This window comes from Poeciliopsis prolifica, unplaced genomic scaffold (assembly GCF_027474105.1).
Source record: "Poeciliopsis prolifica strain line A6 unplaced genomic scaffold, Auburn_PproV2 SCAFFOLD011, whole genome shotgun sequence".
NCBI lineage: Eukaryota > Metazoa > Chordata > Actinopteri > Cyprinodontiformes > Poeciliidae > Poeciliopsis > Poeciliopsis prolifica.
Window position 1 is genome coordinate 2382564 of NW_026562386.1, and position 17227 is coordinate 2399790.

A 17227-nucleotide genomic window follows, 5' to 3' on the forward strand; every position below is an offset into this window, starting at 1 on the left:
GCTTGTTTATGTGACACTCAAACATAACAGACCAGACAGCGGAGTTAATGGTGGTAAATAATAAAACATCCTTGTGCCTAACATTTCATTCCCCACTTACACATGCTTCACAAAGTTAAATCTGGGAGTCTGATATTGCATCAAAGAAAAGAAAACAAAAAGAATCTATCAGATTGTTGCAGCACTCTGGATGTGTCTCATGCCAAACGAATGAACAGCTTCCTCTGCTACAGTAACACTCACTCGTTAAAACGCAAACCTTTCCCGTTCTGCATTTTAGTTTAAGCGTTTCTGAGAACATTATGTAGTGTGATTATGGACCAGGCTTGAAACATTGCTACCTAAATTAGAAGTACACCTACCCAATTTTTAAAGGGCAAATATCATCATATTTTAGAGTCATAATAGCCTCTACAGCCCAACCGCTGATGTGTCTCAAGCTGTTGTTTGTGAGCATACAGTTGATCAGTTCAGCTTTTCTCCACATGTAGATTTAGCCACGATAACTAGCTTTAGTCGTGCTAATTAGTTTCTTTTTATAAATAAAGTGTGACTACAGCCTGTCTGTATATTAGTACTATAACTTTCTTTCCATCTAAAGTTTAGCATTAGCTTGAAGTGTTTTTTAACGGCCAAACATGTTTCCATAGGAAAACATAATGCAGACAGAGTTAAATATTCAGAATAACGTTTAACAACTTAACGAGTCACAGAGCATGTGTGTAGAGGAAAGAGGAACTTTCGCTGCACTTATGAAGTTAAAGTAGGCTATTCTGGAGATAAGCAATGCTGGTCAGATTCGGAGCAGAAAAGACAACATCTGAATGTGGGCAGAATTTTAGTGTTTCCAACTACAGGCCTCATCACAAGTTGTAATTTGCTGCTGTTGTTTATTACAGGCAGGTTGAGTTCCTGACATAGTGCTTTTAAATCCCTCCATAGTGTGCCAGCCGGTTAGGTATCCAAACCACTGCTCTCAGATATTTCTGCTGACTCCAAGACAAAACTTGACTTTATAAACTTAAACGTTGCTGTCATTACTTTTTGGGGAGAACATTGAGTTATGCCCGAGTTTGGCATAGACGCAACGTCATGCCTACTCTTCAGTGCTCACGTTTTTTTATTTGCAAATGTGACGATACTTGCCCTTTAACCATTTTTGTTTTCGCAAATAGAATCAAGCTCTAGAATTTTACCTTCAACATCTTTTCTCTACTTCCTTATCATACGAAAGTCATTATCTATAAGCGATGTGTTGCTACTCAATCATGTACATTGGTAGCCTTAAGACAGATGTACTACTAACCTGAGTAGTGTATTAAATTGCAGCAAGTTATGTTGAACTGGTGCTACCTTTCTCACAAACTTTCTCATCTGAGCCAAAACAGCCCTTTTCAGACTAGCTGAGCAATTAATAATTACTCAACTGGCTTAAGACCAACTGTAACCAACATTAGAAATAAATTGGCCATGTTGTTTTTCTTTTACATCTTATTTTGTTTTTTAAAGGTACCCCACAAAAAAAAGAAAGAAAAAAAGAACAATAGCACTCTTGCACAATTAATGTTCAATAGAAAATGAGGTATGTTTCTTTTCGTGTTAGTGCATATTAATGTAACAGTGCAAAACCAATCGCAAAAAAATATATACATATGTTCCACGATCACCTTGTCAAAATACTAATTGTACAGCATTTACCCCACCATCACTTTTACAAAGCATACAAGAACCCACTATGAGACACAGAACACACAATATCCCTCTGATTATTTCACCAAAAGAACCCAGGATGAAGCAAAACACTTGAAACATCAGATTCAGGGAATAGTGACCGGGAATATCAAGATAAAGTATGTTTGAAATAAGAGGTGGCATGTCACTTCACACGTTCAAAGCAACATAAAGCAATCCAGATTTCCCTTAGTCCTGTTTCATTGCTCAAAACCTACTGGAATGTCTAACAGCGTGTTCAGCTAATTAGCCAAAACGCATGAAGCAAAAAAAATAAAAATAAAAAAATACAACAAAAAACAACAACCTCAAAACAATTACGCTTGCACAAAAAAAAAAAAAAGAAACCTCTATGAAAAGTGCGCACACTTAATGTTATTTAACCCTGTCCGAGGTGGTCTTTATTTGGGAAGCCAGTTCATTGGTTTTAGTGCGTGGATCAAAACTTAAGAGTGACATGCTAAATTCTTCAAAGTGTCAAAAGTTCTGCGTTTGCACATATAGAAGTACTCAAAAGCCGTGACTGAGAAAGCGACTGCAGGCCGAGGAACTGTGCCGTTAAAAAGCATACGCGCTAGAAAAGACACGTGAGGATATGTCCCTTCATAAAAAAGGGCCTGAGAGTAGTTCTGTTGTGGAAAATATGTATGGATTGTCTCAGAAACACAGCCAACCGCGTGCCACCACACAGAGCTCATAAAAAAAAACAACAACAAAAAAAACAAAGGTTATCCCACACAGTCGGGTCGCCTGCTGCCTCCGTCTAATCCTCCTGTCCTAATAGAGAATCTGTTTTCAATCAAGAAAATAACAGAGACCGTTTCACAAGCACTGCAAAGACCCTCTGTGACGAACTGAGTGCTCGCGTCAAGGCATCCAGCTGGAATGTATAGATAGAAAAATGTCTCTGGAGGCAGACCCATGGTACAATAATGGCACAAACAACCAGCTGAACCCTGTTATAAGAATACAACAGGTTAAATATGTACATCACGTGGTTGCATGCTCAGTGTTGCAGAGAAATGCTTACAAACTGAAACAAGACGCCAAAGAAGTTGAGCGTGGAGAGTTATGCACCCCGTTCCTCCATGGCTGCTCTGTTTGTGAATTTCAACACTTAGGCCTGAACTCTACAAATATTACACATATTCAGTCCTCAGAAATGCTGCAGAGCAAAGTTATGCAAAGAAGAGAAAATTTGACACAAAGCCAGCTGGAGGAATTTGCACAGCTTCAGCATGAAGCCGAGCCGGCTGTCGGCACTGCAGTCGGAGCTCAAACGTCTGCCTGATCCAATCACACATCTGGATTTCAACGTGGGTTTGTTTCACTAATGTCCACAAATTACAACACAAATTGGAATCATTTAGAAAAATACAGCATTCCGGTTGCTGATTCTTTTTCACAGCCTGGTTGCAGAGGAACACCAGAACTAAAGCAAAAATATATATATATAATAATATAATATATATATATATAATCATATATATGTTTATATATCTATAATATAATATATATATATGTTACTAAAGAACTGATTGAAGTGAATTGGGTTTTCATTGGATGGGAGCCAAAATGATCAAATTTACCAAAAATAAAATCTTATAATATGTCACATTTGTGTAATAAACCTAAATAATACATGAGTTTAAGTTTTGAATTACATTACTGATATAAATAATTATCTATAATCATTAATCCATTGAGATTGTTTGTTGCTCTGATGACAGAAACTTTTCTGCAAGGGTCACAGTTTTGTATTTGTAGAAAAAAGATTGTGATACGTTTTTTTATTTAAAATAATTTTTAAAAAAGCATAATTCCTGTGAGTAATTAGATTCTTTGTAGTGACTGATTAATGAGACCCGGAGGAAACAGCAGGATCATTTCGATATCGGTCAGAATCATCAGGAAAAGTCCAGCATCTCATCAGGAAGCTGACGACCTGACAGAAGAATCAGAAGAGCCTTTTGCACTCAAACTGAAAACTAAAATCTAACAGAATTGTAACAAATGTGTAGCTGACCTACCACAAAATGTAGTGTATTCAAACTGAAACTTGTCAGAACCATGGTGCTTAGTGAACGCACGCCACACACTGTCGCATCATGCAAAGTACTGCACCTAATCAAGCACTCGCTCACATTCGGACAGAGCAGAACACAACGATGCCACACTCTGGTAAGGCAAATCTGAACAGAGCGAGCTGTGGTGATAAAGTCTTATTACACAGCTACAGTGTCTGGCAGCTATCTGGCATTATTAACCCTTAGTGTGTAGTGTTTCAGAAGGGACACAAGTGGTGTAAGAACTGATTTCCAACAGGCAAGATGAAAATGAAATCCCTTTTCGGCTTACAAAGCAAAAAAAAAATACTCCCGAAAAGCTACCTGTGTAACTGATAAATAAACGAAACTTGTATCTTGGCATCAACAGCTTACTTAATAATTAAAAAAAAGCTAATCTTTCAAACTATGTTTTGTAAATATTGCTGCCTACAAAAAAAGCTTATAAGCTGCACGAGTGAAAAACAAAACGAAATAAGTTGCGTTTGGAAAGAAAAAAAAAAGAAAACAAGTGTGGATTTTTATCCTTTTCTATAAAACACACCGCCCAAGGTAAATTTCAACCTACAGCACGAATCTGCAGTGCAGCGAGCGACTTGTAACAAAGTTTGGCCGGCTCTATAAAAGACCAGTTGCTGTAGCTGTCGTGTCCCTTCCTCCGATGCTCAGGCTCCACTGAGGTTTGAGGAAAACAGGCACCAGTGGTTTTTGGGAACAGCCAGTCCTCTGTTAGTAACGTCTCTCCGTCGTCGTCGTCCTCCTGGTTTGCAGGGAGACCGGTGCTGTCTCTTCCACGCAGATAAGAAAACGCACACAGCACACATACGCACGCTCACACGCTGTGTGTTACAAAATAACACACTTGTCTTTTTCTTTCGATTCCTTCTTGGCTTTGCGCTCCCCACCTGATGACTGCTTTCCTGGGCTGGATGTGGCCCCGCCTGCAGGAGCGGCCCCGGCCCCAGATGCTGCTGCTGCGCTTGCAGGGGCTCCTCCTCTGTCCACCTCACTTCCTTCAACCGGCTCCTGCGCAGACAGGAGAGCGCAGGATTACAGATTTAACTTAATAAAAAAAAAGAACTGAAGGTAGTTTGTGACTAAAGCTCAAGCAAACTTAGGTTATAGATGAAGAAAATAATCCAGAAGCACACTATAGATAATCTGAAATGTGTTTTCTTAATTCTCAACACATTTTAAACTACAAGCATCTAATTCGTACGTTACACACCTGTTCACGCTGACAATTCACTGCTTATAATCCAAAATCAAAATTTCTGATACAAACATGGCGGTAGACTCAAAAACCCAACAGTCAGTTGATTGAATCCCACATTCGCTGCAGCTCTCTCCCTTCTCCGTCTTTCTAAAGTCTCCACCTTCTGCCATCTCTACCTGTGCTTGTGCCTGTGCAGCCGCTGCAGCCGCTGCTTGCTCCTGCTCTTGCTCCTGGTAGTATTGCGACGCTCGTCGGTCCTCCTCCTCTTGAAGCTTCTTGGCCAGCTCCAGGTCACTGATGCCTTCGGGAAGCTGATCCCACTGCAGGTCCTGGCTTTGCTGCTCCTGCTGCAGGGAGAGCGCCATCAGATAGTCCTAAAAAACAAACAGAAACTTACTTTATGTTTTCTACAAACACACCGTGTAATGTGTCACATTTGCTGCAAACAAAAGATTTTTGATCCCATTGTTTCTTTTGGGAAGTAATAGGGAAATAATGAACAAATATTTCATAGTTTTATTTTGCGTGACTTATTTATTGTATGTATTTTTTAGGAAACGTACTGAATAGCCCATAGTTATGGGTCCTACGTGGTAGTAGAACTGCAGATCCCACATGCTACTTATGTTTGTGTAATGATCCTCCAATTTACAGTCTGTTTATTTCCATCTCTGAATGCTGTTGATTTGCTACTGATTCAGAATTCAAGTTTTTACTCTGTTATACTTGTAAATCTTTTGACAAACTCCTGGCTAGGTTTTCACAAGTCGGGCCAGAACCGATCAGACCTGATCTATCTGATCCTGCTGTCCGCGGTACACTGTCTCTGGATCGGACGGAGGCCGCAACCTGAACTCTGAATCGCAGAAGTTCCCGTCTCCATCGACGTTGTGCAGACTCTCCCAGACGACCTTCTCCTCCGTCAGGAAACCCTGGTCTGTAACCAGAAGGTACAGCTGACCCTGGGAAGAAATTGGAGTCAAAGCGGTTAGAAATGCTCTAGAATACCATCATTTACTTTTTTACTGACTGTACAAACACATACAGTTTCCAAAAAGTGATTAGAAGAGCACAAAGCGGTCCTGAAGCTTTGTGCCACTGTTATCGTAATGCACACAGTGCTTTGCTTGTGCTGGAAACAACTGCAGACCCACTTCCCTCCTGTAGATAACAGGAAAGGTCTGTTCCAACCGCAGATGTGTCATGCTAGCTGGGAATTGTTACAGATGGGACACATGTTTCTGGAAATCGGTCTAAATATTAGTCACTCTCTGGATCCGAGCTGCCCATCAGAGCATGACATTCATTCCTTTTACAATTTACAGTACTATTGATAAAACACTAGACAACTTCAGTGGAAGAAAGAAAAATAAGAAAGAGGAAAATTTGCTAACTTACACTTCACATCCAACAGAAGCCTCCTAAATAAGCCTTTAACCACCAGTGCAGGTGGATACATTTTTATTACACTGACAAAGTGATGAGGTGAGCTGAAAAATTAACATTTACAAATATCCATGTGACGAACTGGGAAAAGGCACAACACAATTGGACCAACCTGAACAAACCAGTATAAGTCTGACCTACAGTACTGTGAAAAAGTTTCAGAGCATAAAAAAATGTAAAGTGCTAACTTGAGTAAAAGCAAAACGTTGTTTATAAATGTTAAGTTAATTTATTAAGGGTAGTAAGGCATCCAAACTAAGTAACTGCCCCTACACTGATTGTACCACCCAAATTTTCCTACTCAATTACAGTAATTCATTTATTCTGGTTACTTTAGTCTGATATTAAAATATATCTCTTGATTTGAAACATGGAAAATACAATAAAAACCAGAGAGGTCCTAAGCATTGCCACTTAAAGGGAAAGAAAACACACACTTTGACTTGTCATGTTGTGTAAATTTAGCAGTTCACTAATCCCAACCCAAGCGGCAAATTGTTACCACAGGTTGTATCCAAGTAAGTTGTTAGCACCTGGTTACCTTGTATTTGATCATGGTGCTGAAGTGGTTGTTCCTGAAAAAGACACAGAGCTCTCCCTCCTGCACAGTGGAGGTGAGCTCACATAAGCCGTGGTACGTCAGCTGAGTGGCTGTGCTGCTCAGAAACTGCTCTGCCACGATGCCTGTGACAAAACATAGAGGAAAACACACATGGATAAAACACACACATGGACCTGCTTGTTTTATCAGACACAGACAGTCTTAAAAATCACAAGAAATCTGTAAAATATTCAATATTTTTGTTTTGATCATTTAAAATGATGTAGCAGACTACTCTACACACAGTCCGATTAAGCAGTCTTTACTTATTAATAAACGCTTTATAGTGTCAGCAGTGCAAATTTACAGAACACAATCTATATATATTTAAACAATATACAGAGACAGCAAAAATGAACAAATAAAATACTTTTCCATACTCTATTTTTCTTTTCTATATTTATCTAGACCAGTGGGTCCTGGAGGGCCAGCATCCTGCCTGGTTTAGTTCTCTCCCTGGTGGGAATGAAAACCTGCTCAGTATGTCAATGTTCTTCTTAGACCTTCTCATGAGCCATCATTTGATCCAGGTGTTAAACCAGGGAGAGAACTAAAACCTGCAGGACGTCGGACCTACTTTTGACACCGCTGATCTGGACTATATTTCAAAATATTTCAAGATTAAAGTGTCCAAACTGAGTAGGAACCCTCTACGGAAATGAACTGCAAATGGCCCATGGAAGAAAAACCACAGAACTGTTCACTAGAACCGAACCTTTTACTTGTGTGGAACCCAGTCAGGAAATAAACACTCCCTCCTCTACGAGTTTCTATGATCTCATTCAAAGGGATTTGTTGAAGTTTAAGTGATGGGTACCTTCAGTCATTAGTCCTTCAAAGGAAGGACCAGAAATGTGGAACGACAATAGCAAAGAGGAAGCATCTTTTATCAGTACATCGTTGAATAAGCATCAAAATGTTTTCTTTCAGTCCTGCTGGGAGCTACTTCAGCTGAATGAGCAAATATCTGGTAGAAAAGTTCAGATATTGGCAAAGAAAACAAAGAGCAAAAACAAAAAAAATGTTAGAAGTAAATGCCCTGGATCTATTACATTCGGCCTGTACTTCTATGCAGAGGTTTTTCTGTGTGGAGTAAAGCCAAGCGATAGAGTCAGAAAGTGGCCAGGAAGCAAGTTTTCACCTTCCCCTGCCAACTCGCTGTTCTCTGACTGTTTGCAGGATATTATCTTCTCCACCAGCTGGTTGTAGCTGCAGTTGCCCACCGCCTTCACAATGTCGTGCATCTGCAAACAGAGATAAAAAAAAAAAATTAAAAAAGTGAAAAAAAAACTTCAGCAAAAACAAGAATGCCAACCAACAGGCATTAAAACGCAGTTTTATGGAAGATTTAGGAAAGAAAGATTTAAAAACGCTTAAATGTTTTTTACTATGGTAGATTTAATCTGAGATCTTCAAATTTGACTTATTTACTCCTGACGGCTTTCATTTCATCGAGCTATAGGCGGATTAGGTGATGTTAAAACCCACTGGGGTTTCAATAGAGAACTGTTAGGATATAAGGCAACTTGTTAGGGAAGAAAAGTACATAAATTCAGATTGTCATCTGGTCTGAACTAGATTCTTTTGGGATATGTACAACCTAATACTTTATATTTCAATGGCAGATTTAGCTTGAAGTCATAAAAAATGTGGATAATGTGCAACCTGTGTGTTATCTCTTAAGAACATGACTGTAGGCAATACATTTCTACAAATCCTCCATGATGACATTCTATTATTAATTGCTATTGATTTGCTTCAGTGTTCACTTTTTAAAGATCTGGTGCTCTGTTTGTTCCTCTTTGTTTTTTATTGTCGTGAACAATTCGACATTAAGTCATTATCAGCGCACTAGATCATGAAGAATGCCCAGAGGTCCTTGGGTTGGAGTTCGGCCGTACCTGGGGGTCAACAAGCCAGCCGTGGTAAAGAGGGATGTCGAGAAGGTCGAACACAATGCATTCTGGGGTGTACTCAAACACTCGCACGCCTGTGAATTTCACGTTTACGTCCAGACCCGTTTGCAGCTTGTGCAGCACTGCCATGGCGTCACTCATGTTCTGAAAAAAAGAACAGAAATGAATGGATTTCCAGAAGCAGGTATATTAACTAAACACATCCGAGCAAAGAAACTGCTTATTTATTTTCATTTTTTTCAGCTGAGTGAGTGAAAATTAACTAAGTACAACTTGTAAAGGAGGAAGTAAGGAAGGATTTTTCAGTTATGTTTTTAATTTATTCTTTTCTCAATATTTGCTCTTGCTACCAAGCACATTAAAACACATTTGAGAAAAATATATCTTTTTAATTAGTGGCTAAATCCAAACCCTTTACATTTAGCTTGAATTTATCCCTTATCTTATATTTAGAATACCACATTTTAGCGGACATCGGTGATCTGTGAACATAAAAGCATCACAGCCGAGAACCCACAGAAACTCATTGTTGTTTTCATGCCCAGAGCAAAGTGTCTCAGCTGGCTTCAACGCTCTGCTGAACCCCGAGGTCGAGACCAGGCCTGCAGCTGAGCCCTGACAGCCCGATGTCCACTGATTCAACTTTACAGAAGACACACTGAAGAGGAATGACCCCAAGAGTACAGAAAGTATATCTGGCTTTTAAGATGGATAAAACAATTTAGTCATTATACAGTTTTGTACAATAAAATACAAGAAATACTAAGTTTTTGAAGCTTCTTACAAAATCATCATAAATTAGTAATAGAAGTATTACATAACTTTTTGTCCAACTAAATGTGATTGAGTTTAATGAGTCTTATATTATTGTGAGCTTATTTAAATAATGTTTCACACAGATATTTACTGAAACACAGGCTCATTGACTAATATTTTATTGTTAGCTCAGAAGAATCAGGCGGTTTGCTGTGAATTTCAATCTTTAATTCTCCAGACAGAGATTCCATCCTGATATACAGTATATAGAGCTTATAGTCCAGATTTTTTTCTATTTTCTAGTTTTGAGATATCAGCTGATTAGTGCTGAATCATTGAGGCTCAACGTTGATGCACTTCAACACTGGTATATTAGCACGTAAAGCTTTCTCAAGTTCTTCTCCAGTTCGAAAGTCAAGGCCCAACTCCCCATAATGTTTCTTAACTTTTATCCAAAAATGAAGGAAAAACAACTACGATAAGTCTCGAGTGAAATTTTCTACAATACCTACTTTTCTCATCATGATTGTTCCAGTTAAAACAGTCCCGTGTAAACTCAGCATCAGTTCTCACATTAAATCCTCACTAATAAAAGAGCACACTGTTATGGCTGCATGCCTCTTGGTCTCCCTGTTTTGCAGTAAAAACAGCTGTAGTCGCGGCATGAACTGAACGAGCCTCCCTGAATGTGTGCAGTCATATCTGGGTCCAAGATGTCAGCAGCAGATCCTTTAAATCATGGGAGATGTGAGGTGGAGCAGAGATGGGTCGGACTTGTTTATCCGGCTCATTCCCCAGATGCTCGATTTGGATTGACGCACGGGGAATTTGGAGGTCAAGTCCACATGTCAAACTCATTGTGCTCCTCAGACTATTCCTGAACTGTTTTTGCTTTGTGTCAGGGAGAATTATCTTGCAAGCAAAAGGCCAAAGTTGTCATCCTCCCTCAGTGCTCTGAGGGTTTGTCCCCCATATTAAACAAGCTGAGCTGAACTGTGTATTCTCGCAGCTTTCTGACAGAACCAGCATTGACTACTTCAGCAACCTGAGCCCAACGTTGCTTCCCATCTGTATCATTTAGACTAGCAGAATGAGCTTTGACCATAACCCTGTTACCGCTCCTCTATTTCCTTCCTTGGAGCACTTTTGATCAATACTAATCAATAGTGTAATGGGAAAGCAACCCATTAGCAGCTGAAAAGACCATTAGATCAACAACTCACCTAAAAGACAAACCCAAATATGTTTTAATGGGTGAAACTGCACAAATACACACGTCTTGAATGCACACATCTTGTATTGATATGTTGTAATAAAACGTCGTCTGGTCCCATAAGTGTGGACTGCTTCACAGAACAAATTACCTTTAAGCAAGCAGAAGGACATTGATGACTGCCAGTAATGGATAGGGTCCATTCTCGTTCTGAGTGATGATCGGCGTGTTTACCGCGTTGTGAGAGTCAACTTCTCACTGCCAAACATTCGAAACTTTCACTGTTTTGTGGAATACATTATTGCTGCAACTAATGATTATTTTAGTCAGAGTATTTTTTTCACACATCAATACATCAATCTAATTTTATGCATTTGAAGTTGATATAACCAAATTTCCATGCAGCTGCCCCTTTTCCAAATCATTCTGAATTTTTATAGTTAGTTTATTGTCATAGTTTAAGTGAAACCAAATTCCAACAACAGATCAAACCGTTTCTCTCGACATAGTGAACTGCTCCTTCATATGGATTTGATGAACGACGCTTTTAGCATAACTCCCCATCCCCTGCCCCCAACTATGAACTCACTTTGACCCAAATGGGTGGAATATCATGTATTTTGACATAAAAAACAGGATTATTAAACAGTTGTGTGCAAAACTCCACATTGCCAGGAGCGATAACACACTGGGAATAAAAGAAAAACAATGTTTCCAAAACACGAAAGCCGGTTTCTTCCAGTGGCTGAACAGTCATCGTGAATGAATCACCTTGTTGAGCTGGGTCCAGTGAGACAAAAGCCGAACTCAAATACACGCTCACTTCCTCTGCTCTCCTCGGTAAATATTTAACAAAAGCTAAAGAGCAACCAGGCAACTGCTATTTTAATCCAAATGCAGTCACGTGACAGATGACTTTTTTTTCATGCTGAAGTTATAAATAGAACTACTTCTGTTGTAGTGTTTGCTTTTCCACAGAAGAGTGAAAACTTGTGTTTTACAGCTCATTAGAACGTCACAAAATATTGCCGCCCGACTTGTTAGGAAGACAATCCAATTTGTTTGACCGACATTCCTGTTTGCCTGAGGTCTGTCCGCAGCACTGTCCGAATGCTCTGTGTGAACTAACCGCACCACTGACAGATGGCGAACGGACATGACGACACCCACATGTAAAACAGCTCACCGACCTGTCATTAGACAACCATAATAACAAGGCAGCCCGAAGTCGGGCCCCATCTCTTACTATAATTCCACATGCTGAGGGCCACCGCCGATTTATTTAAGAGATTCCGTTCCACCTCGGCTTAAATTTAGAAAGCCCGAGCTTCCACGAGGAAACTGCACATTACTTTTAGTCTGTAACTGACGGGCTTGAAATCATTCACAGATGTGCTCCAGGGCTGCCACGCAAGAGGGGGAAAAGGCGGGGCCCCTCCCACACCGTAGGCAGGCCGCCACTGAGATGGGAGGAAGCGAGAAGCAGGAGCTCCATCTCTAAGTGCCCCACACACACAAGCACACGCACACACACGCTCTCAGTAATAGCTAGTAGCTGAACCCAGCCATGCATCTCCAAGCATCCACCACTATGTGAAACAACACAATCTGACACTACTAACCACTGTTGTTCCCGGAGACTTGCAAGAGTCGTCTTATGTAACCTGCAGAGGAGCAGGAAGACGCTCCGCTGCAGCTTCACACGGCTTCCAATCAGATCCCTGCTTACTTCCATGTTACTGAGCGGCCGCTGACCCAGGCTCGCTCCATGCAAACATGCAGATCTGCACATTTCCTTTTTTTCATTATAATTTTTAGGAAAAAAAAAATCTGAATGGATCAAAATTGAAATTGATCCGTTCAGGAAAAGCTTCATCTGTGTGTCTCTGCACAAACTGCAGTTGTAAGGCAGATCTTACTTGTTCATAGTTCAGCCGCTGAACCTCTGATATCTCCTTAGGTTTGGTTTCCAGGATGTAATCACCTGCAAAAGAAAAGTCAACAGATGCTGATTCAACCTTGATTGACACGCAAGAAAAATCATTTGTTTAGAAGCAGAATCTGTTTGACGCTTCAGATTGTTTATCATGCCTATGTCGCATTGTGTGCCGTTTCCCAAGAAACATCCAGGCTCAAATGCTTTTCAGTTCCCTGTAGGTCTACTGTATATCACCAAAGCTTTGTGTCAGGATGGCTTTTACATTGGTAATTTCTATGAGATCACCTAGCTAACAGTAACACACTATCCTCTTAGAAAATTTCTAGTTTTCTCCAAAAAGCCAGCTCCTTTCAAAAGTCTGGTGTGACCATGCGTCGTGACATCTCACTGAGAGTCATTAATTTAATTAGGAGTTGGCAAAAGCATCACACTGCACTGTCAACTCATGCTTTTCCAGAGAATTACTCAGATGAATACCATCAACTTCCAGTCATCAAATCCACATGGGTGAAAACATCCATGCATGGAAAGAATCGCTAACATTGGAATCTCACTCGGCACCTGGAAGGAGAAGAGTACCCTGAGAGTAGCAACCAATATAGAAAGAGAGGCTACGTACTTCATCTAAGTCAAACTTAACGGAAATTAATCTGTTTCATCAGTAAAGCTAATGAACTCTAGCTGTGTTAAGCAACAGGAACTTTAATTTCACAAGATGTTTGAACAGACCCACAGACTCATCTCACTTCAAGCCGTCACCAAAGATACAGATTTTATTAGGGGAACATTATCTCCCTTTCTCCTGAGTCTCTGGGATGACAGGAAGTCAGAAGTTTCTGAAAGCTACTAAAGTAAATAAATGCAAATACAAAAACTGTTCCACCCTGTTGCAAAACAAATCCTCACATTTGGGGGAGAAATTAAAACCACAAATAGCTCTCTACAATCACACCAGTTTTCTCCAGGGAGATTCATAGAGATGAGTCATGTTAGCTGAAGGACACAAACAAGTCAGGGAAAAATATGCTGCTGAATTATTTAAAAACGCTTCATTTATTAAATTATACTGTACTCCTAACACAGGTGAGTTGTGTAAATCCCGGACAGAGCTGGAAGAAAACACTGGCAGAAATGCAGCTGTTTAGACACGACTCCTGGACACCAAAAACTGTTTTAGTAAAAAGGGGCATGACAGCCAGGCAGAAGACATGGCTCCTATTTTCCTTACAGCAGCAGAAGAAGTTCATGGGGGGATTCCCCCGCTGCGGTCGCTTCCTCTGTTCACTCTGGGATACAGGACTGTGCTACTCCTTAATATTCCCTGAAGGGAATACAGTTGCTCCTCTGGATGGTCAGTGAGGAAACATAACTAAATACATACATAGTTGAGTCAGATGACCAACTTATGCCTTTAAAGTGTGTAACCGTTGACTAGTATGAGCACGAAACACAAGAATGTTCACCAGGATGTTGAAACCTACTGGCAGGGAGTTCATGAACAACTGTGAATACAAGTATGTGATTGTGCAGGCTACACTTTGGCCCCGAAAAAACTACAGTGAGGTAATTGTACAAAACGTTCCTCAAAGACATTTTTGCACAGGGCAAACAGAATAAACCCAGTTTCAGTGGCATTTCCAGAATCAAAAAGGAGAGATGCACAAATCAGACTTTTCTGAGCAGGTAAGCGTTTTACTATTTCTAAGTGGTCTGCAATGCCAATTCTAAGTTTGACTGATTGCAATATTTGTTCTCTCTTCAAATTAATACAAATAAAATTTGCCAAAAATCCTCTAGAATCTGTATTGTCAGTATTTGTCCTGCCAATCAAGTGGCTGAACCTCACACTAATTTTGGTACATTTCTAGCTGTTTGCACTACATAGTTGGCAAATTATGTACAGATCTTCCATTTCAAATAGTGCTTCGTCTTGTTGAGGCACTGAGGATGGCCCAGTTTCTGGTTCCACGCTATTTGACCTGCCAATCACTGATCAGAGATAATCAAGAGAAAAACTGGCCAACTCTGATCTCTGGGGGGTGGACTGTCACATCGCTACATAAAAGATTCAACAAGGCATTTCTTCTTCTTCTAATGTGTTGATCTCGAGTGACATTGCTGGAAACACTTACCAAGATACTCCATCAGTTGCTCAGCAGTTATAATTTCCATCATAGGTGGCATTTTAACCTGAAAGAGAAGAATATACACCAGTTGTCACCGAAATTGCACCAAATACACACGTCTTGAATGCACACATCCTGTATTGATTTATTGTAATGAAACGTCATCTAATGCCAGGGTGGACTGCTTGACAGAACAAATCTGAGCGTTTACCTTCCAAGCAAGCAGAAGGACATTCATAATTGCCAGTAATGGACAGGGCCCATTCTCGTTTTGCGTGATGATCGGCGTGTTTTCCTCCCTCCATTTGATCCACTTAATGTGGTATATGGACTGGCCGGCGGCTCGGTCCTTGGCGCAGGAGGTCTTTGTCCCGTCGGAGGCGTACTCGCTCTGCAAGGCCAAGGGCAGTCCCCGGTCATCCAGCCCCTCTGAGCTCGGACACGAGTTGAGATTGGAGAACGACTCCAGTGAATCTATGCTGCGCGACTCTCCACCGAGGCTCGGGTCGGGGTCACTCCCACTCGGCAGTCCTTCCGACAAGGTGTGATCGCCGGACTGCCCAGCTTTGCCGTCCGGACACAGAGTCGTGGGCTTGGCAAGTTTAGTCTGCTCACTTTCTCTGCAGGCTGGAAGCTCGGGCTTTACATGGACGCTGTCTCCAGCGGGAGACGAGGGCAGGCTGTCGGCTCTGTTGTTTACCAACTTTGAGGCACCTCCCTGGCCGTCTTCTGCTGCCTGCTCCGAGTCATGCCCCATCCCGTTACTGACCTGATCCTCGCACTTCAACGGCGACGGGCTCGCCTCGGCGTTCTCCTCCGCGTCCTCCGGCACCGGAGGGACTTCGATAACCTCCGGCACCGCGCTCCGAACGCATCCGCCGCAGCTCTGAGGACTAGCATTCGAGGCGCTGGTATCACAAGGAACGTTATCCAAAGTACTGAGAGGAGCTTCACTATTCTTTAATTTCTCCACTGCTCCTTTCACTTCTCCCGCGACCGTAACGTCGCCCATTTCGCCCGCGACAGAGCCACACACAGAGGTCACCTCAGTGTCTCGATGCAGGTTTGCATTTTTCTCCATTTCGGTTAAAAAGCTCGCGACAGATTTTTTTTTTTTTAGCAACGCTGCAACGGTAGCTTCAGCCTCGACGACGCCATGACAACTCTGCGAGTGACGTCACCGGAGTAGAAAAACCAACGGCTGGGTGATGCGTTCAGTTCCGCTCGTATTCTGCAGACTCGGTACTGTTAGATCCGATGCTATATGCCGATCGTGTAAACTCTAAATAAACGCGTTTCGTTTTGATGTGTTATTTTCAAACAGAAATATGATATTAAGGTATGAGGTTTAATTAGCCCATTAAAGCTGTTGGCTGCATGCAGAAGAATATGATGTACCCATTTTTTGTGACTCCACTCTAATGTGACATTACAGGAGCTTCGTGTGCTGTTCAAGTTCACTGGTTGCATGTGAAGCAAAAATAGTGGCAAACAACTCAAGCATAGACTGAATGAAAAGAGCTACCCTGAACGTATAGGACATACACACTCATGCACATTATTACTGGGATGTTGCTTCGACATTTACTTGTGACCTAATCCTACATACTTATCCCTATTAACCATTAAACGTGCATTATTCTGAACTGGAAGTCAGCCTTACAATCCAGGAGGCAGATATTTTGGTTCGGTGGTTCAAGTTGAATTCAGATTTCGCTTTGTCGTCAACTACTTGACAAATGAACAGACCAAACAAACAAAGGTCCCAAAGAGCTGTGCAGCCTGACAGATTAATTAACTTCCAGTACCGTCTTATGATCAGTAGGGGGCAGCAAAGACTCTGTGAAACAGAAGATTCTCCCTGAGGGAATTTTCTTACTTTTGTCAGACAAAGAATTTTTGTTGGCTGTTATTTTGAAGATTGTGAGGTTGTAAAGACTGAAATGTTCCTCCTGGAACATCAAGTGTACAAAAACACAGAAAAGACTTGACAGTGTCATTGTTTATTAAACAGTAGAAGAAGTAATACAAATGATCTTATTGATCAAATAAAAAACAGACACAATTTGATCAAAATTTAAAGTGGTATATCTAGACTTATGGACTTGCTCTTTTCTGTGAATTTCATATTTTAATTCTCTTTAAAAATGTGACAATTAGAGTTATCGAAAGGTTTGGGAACATTTTAATTCCCAATAATAACAATAAATGTTTATG

The 17227-nt window shown here is 40.9% G+C and overlaps 1 protein-coding gene across 1 annotated transcript; it reads right to left on the minus strand.

Moving 5' to 3' along the window:
- Nucleotides 1-3294: 3294 nt before the first annotated feature.
- mindy2 (MINDY lysine 48 deubiquitinase 2) lies at nt 3295-16130 on the minus strand. The gene is made up of 9 exons (XM_055036466.1): nt 15222-16130; nt 15017-15074; nt 12865-12929; nt 8962-9120; nt 8202-8304; nt 7001-7143; nt 5802-5975; nt 5190-5387; nt 3295-4823 (listed from the first exon to the last, which is right to left on the minus strand). The coding sequence occupies exons 1-9, from the start codon at nt 16089-16091 to the stop codon at nt 4644-4646; spliced, it is 1950 nt and encodes a 649-aa protein (XP_054892441.1). The 5' UTR covers nt 16092-16130; the 3' UTR covers nt 3295-4643.
- Nucleotides 16131-17227: the final 1097 nt, after the last annotated feature.

Coding starts and splice junctions, on each gene's coding strand:
- mindy2 (XM_055036466.1), bottom strand. CDS start 16,091: ATGGAGAAAAATGCAAACCTGCATCGAGACACTGAGGTGACCTCTGTG. Junction 9,121..12,864: donor AGCGGCTGAACTATGAACAA/GTAAGATCTGCC, acceptor TCTTTTTTTCAG/AACATGAGTGACGCCATGGC. Junction 7,144..8,201: donor CAGCGAGTTGGCAGGGGAAG/GTGAAAACTTGC, acceptor GTTTTGTCACAG/GCATCGTGGCAGAGCAGTTT.